The 4,536-nt window shown below is 38.9% G+C and overlaps 1 protein-coding gene across 1 annotated transcript in view; it reads right to left on the reverse strand.

Moving 5' to 3' along the window:
* Positions 1-3,430, reverse strand: part of LOC133615487 (uncharacterized) — a 23,765-nt gene extending 20,335 nt beyond the window's left edge. The window contains exon 1 of the mRNA XM_061974115.1: positions 3,064-3,430. Coding sequence (XP_061830099.1) covers positions 3,064-3,313 — 250 coding nt within the window. The 5' untranslated portion in view covers positions 3,314-3,430. The remainder of the gene's footprint in view (positions 1-3,063) is intronic.
* Between the last annotated feature and the right edge of the window lie 1,106 nt (positions 3,431-4,536).

The raw sequence follows: 4,536 nt of genomic DNA on the forward strand, positions 1-4,536 counted from the left end.
GGGCTCTGTACCGAGGATGTCGTTGTGGCTTGTGCAGCCCTTTGAGACACTTGTGATTTAGGGCTATATAAATAAACATTGATTGATTGATTGATATATATATATATATATATATATATATATATATATATATATATATATATATATATATATATATATATATATATATATATATATGTCTTAATAAGGTTATCCAAAAAATAGTGCTCGATACCGTAGTAGAGCGCAATATATGTATGTGTGGGGAAAAAAATCACAAGACTATTTCATCTCTACAGGCCTGTTTCATGAGGGGGGGTTCCCTCAATCATCAGGAGATTTTAATGGGAGCATTCCCATACCATGGTTTATATAGGGCACAGAGTGGGTGGGTACAGGCTGGCGTAGGGGCGTGGTGATTGGCTCATGTGTTACCTAGGAGGTGTTTCCGTCTGTGGCGGCATGCTGTTACAATTTCGCTGCGCTTGTTGAGGGATGACAGGTCTGGACGGTAAATAATAAACAGTTTCTCTTTCAAGCATAGGTTGCATCTTTTATTACCACTATTGTAAGGTGTGCTGGATGCAAGAATTTGCCATGTTATTGAATATTCAACATTATTGTCTTTGAGGTCCCAAATGTGTTTGCTGAGTTCTGTGGTATTCCGCAGGTTTTGGTTCCTAAAAGAAGCCTTGTGATTGTTCCATCTGGTTTTGAATTCTCCCTCGGTTAATCCTACATATGTGTCGGATGTGTTAATGTCCTTGCGTGTTACCTTAGATTGGTAGACAACTGAGTTTCCTCCTCTCCCAGCTCGCTAGCCTCAATCTGAACCTTGGTATTTACCGTGATGACGGACTGGCAGTGTGTCGCGCCTCGCCAAGGAGCAGCGAGAATACCAAGAAGCGCATATGCCAAATTTTCAAAGAGAACGGCCTACGGATCACGATTGAAGCCAACAAGCAAACCGTCAACTTCCTTGACGTCACTTTCAACCTGAGAAATAACAGCTACCAACCATTCACGAAACCCAACACAACACTCCAATACGTGCACCAGGACAGCAACCACCCACCCACCACCACGAAAAGAATACCTACCGGAATTAATAAAAGGCTATCGATGCTGTCATCTAGCAAAGCTGAATTTGACCAAGCAACCCCCCCGTACCAAAAAGCCCTTGATGAAAGCGGATACAATTTCACCCTCACCTATGAACCCACGCCAGGAAACCAGCCAAAAAAGAACAGAAAACGAAACGACATCATCTGGTACAACCCCCCATACAGCAAAAACGTCTCAACTAACATTGGACACAAATTCCTCAATCTGATTGACAAACACTTTCCCAAAGACAACACCCTAAGAAAAGTATTCAACAAGAACAACATTAAATTGAGCTACAGCTGTATGAACAATATACGACAAATTATCTCAAACCACAACAAAACAATTGCAAATGAGCCGTCGGCCCCCGGACAGAGCGACTCCAAAACCAACAAAGGCTGCAACTGTCGAAAGAAACCTGATTGCCCTCTCAACGGGGGGTGCTTACAAACATCAGTTGTCTACCAATCTAAGGTAACACGCAAGGACATTAACACATCCGACACATATGTAGGATTAACCGAGGGAGAATTCAAAACCAGATGGAACAATCACAAGGCTTCTTTTAGGAACCAAAACCTGCGGAATACCACAGAACTCAGCAAACACATTTGGGACCTCAAAGACAATAATGTTGAATATTCAATAACATGGCAAATTCTTGCATCCAGCACACCTTACAATAGTGGTAATAAAAGATGCAACCTATGCTTGAAAGAGAAACTGTTTATTATTTACCGTCCAGACCTGTCATCCCTCAACAAGCGCAGCGAAATTGTAACAGCATGCCGCCACAGACGGAAACACCTCCTAGGTAACACATGAGCCAATCACCACGCCCCTACGCCAGCCTGTACCCACCCACTCTGTGCCCTATACAAACCATGGTATGTGAATGCTCCCATTAAAATCTCCTGATGATTGAGGGAACCCCCCCTCATGAAATAGGCCTGTAGAGATGAAATAGTCTTGTGATTTTTTTTTTCCCACACATACATATATATATATATATATATATATTTATAGAATATATATACATATATATAGAATAATATATATATATAGAGAGAGAGAGAGAGAGAGAGAGAGAGAGAGAGAGAGAGAGAGAGAGAGAGAGAGAGAGAGAGAGAGAGAGAGAGAGAGAGAGAGAGAGAGAGAGAGAATATATACATGTATATATATATACATGTATATATATATACATATATATATATATATATACATATATATATATATATATATATATATATATATATATATATATATATATATATATATATATATATATATATATATATATATATATATATAAATATACCCCAGTGGGCCTTTTGAATATCTCCCTAATTCTGAGGTCTCAAGGTTGGCAAGTATGGGCCAAATGCAGAGGACAACTTTCACCACACCTTGTGTGTGTGTGACAATCATTGGTACTTTAACTTTAACTAAATTGTCCTGAACTGTTGAATAAAAATGATGTTGCCATAAATGGGAATCGAAACTTGACAAAGGAGAATAAAGCTTTCAGCAAATTAAAAAGAAATGGCATAAAATTGTCAAGAACTGTAGAAGGAATTGTAAGGTATATATTGTCAAATACGCAAACGAATGACATTTTTTTGGAGTTTTAACACAACATCCGGGGATTTTAACAAAGCGCTGCCATTCAAGAGTCCAAGTTAAATATGTGCTTTATTACCGACTTAAGCATTTTGTAAAGTTGGCACAAAAAAACAATGACGTTACTGTTTTAACGTGATGTCCTCTCCCAGACCTGCCATTCGGCATTCCACAGTAACGTATTTAGTGTCAATCAGTGTCAAATCCGAATAGCTTTCTTTGCACTGATGAGAGATATGGTATTTCCAATGTCATGTTTTTTAAACGGAATTCGGTGTATTGAATATACAACAAAAATCTCGATTTTTTTTTTTTTTTTTTTTTTAAAGCACCGAGGACAGAAAAAAATGTTTTTACCTTTGTTCATTTTGCCCCAAGTGACAGTCGTCATAAAGTAGTCCAGAGCAGCAACAGTTCCTTGGCCCGTCGCGGCGTCTGACACCAGAATGGTGTTGTTCAGATCCACATGTAAGATTAGTCTTTTACTGCGTCCATGGCTGCCAAGACACGCCGGTGGACCCTCGTCTGTCCCGGGGACACTCCGGCCATTTGTGTCGTCGTCGTCGTCTACACCATTGCGGTTGACATTTCCACTGATGTCGGCCATGAGTAAACCCACGAGTGTCCTCCTGCTATAAAACACACTTAATAACTTATAATAGTTATCAGAAGCTTCCTGGTTCACTTCCTTGTTTTGAGCCGGCTCTACGGTCTTCTTCTATTGGCTACTGCTACAGTACACAGTGGGTCTTGAGCGCCACTCAGAGGCTAAGTAAAGTAATGCATCTGGCTCCACTTAACGCAGTGGTCCCCAACCACCGGGCCGCACAAGAAATATATAGTTCTTTATTTATTAAATCAACATAAAAAACACAAGATACACTTACAATTAGTGCACCAACCTAAAAAAAACCTCCCCCATTTAAACTTACACTTAGACAAACTTTAATGATCCACAAGGGAAATTGTTCAACACAGTAGCTCAGTTACAATGATTGATTGATTGATTGAATTATTTATTTCAAACCTGCACAGTACAACAACACACTTTTTTTTTTTTAACATTTTGGCAGGGACATTTATGCAAGGCTTGAAAAGGGGTTGGATGAAGCAGATGCTTATAATATCCCAACCCCTCTCACTCATTCCACATTTAACAAACAATATAATACAAGAACAATACTATACAAACAAAAACAAGAAAAGCTCCTGTACACTAACAATGCAATAGTACCACTGTTACTATGAGACAAGACAAGACGAGACAAAACACACACACACACACAGGCCCAAACACTCTCTGACCATACACCTCTCTCCCATCGCTCTGTGCTGAGGGCATCACTCTCTTTCCTCCTCGTACTTCTTCAGTACTTATTTTTTAAACAGTCTTTTAAATTGAATCATGTTAGAACAGGTTTTTAACTCGTCCCCTAAGTTGTTCCACAGACTGACTCCACGCACTGAAATGCACATTGATTTTAAAGTTGTTCTAAATTTAGGAAAATACAATTTGTTGTTTCCTCTTAGACTGTAACTATGGTGAGCATCTCTATCCTGGAATAGGTTCTGTATAATGGATGGTAGAGAGTTTTGGGATGCCCTAAACATAATTTGAGTAGTTTTAAAATTGATCACATCATGCAGTTTAAGTTGCTTTAACTCCATGAATAGTGGATTTGAATGATGTAAGTAGTGAACATTGGACACAATCCTAATGGCCTTTTTCTGCAGAGTGACTAAAGGCTGTAGATGGGATTTATAACAATTTCCCCAGACTTCAACACAATAGTTTAGATATGACATAATAAATGAATGATACAATAAAAG

Source organism: Nerophis lumbriciformis, linkage group LG01, assembly GCF_033978685.3.
Source record: "Nerophis lumbriciformis linkage group LG01, RoL_Nlum_v2.1, whole genome shotgun sequence".
NCBI lineage: Eukaryota > Metazoa > Chordata > Actinopteri > Syngnathiformes > Syngnathidae > Nerophis > Nerophis lumbriciformis.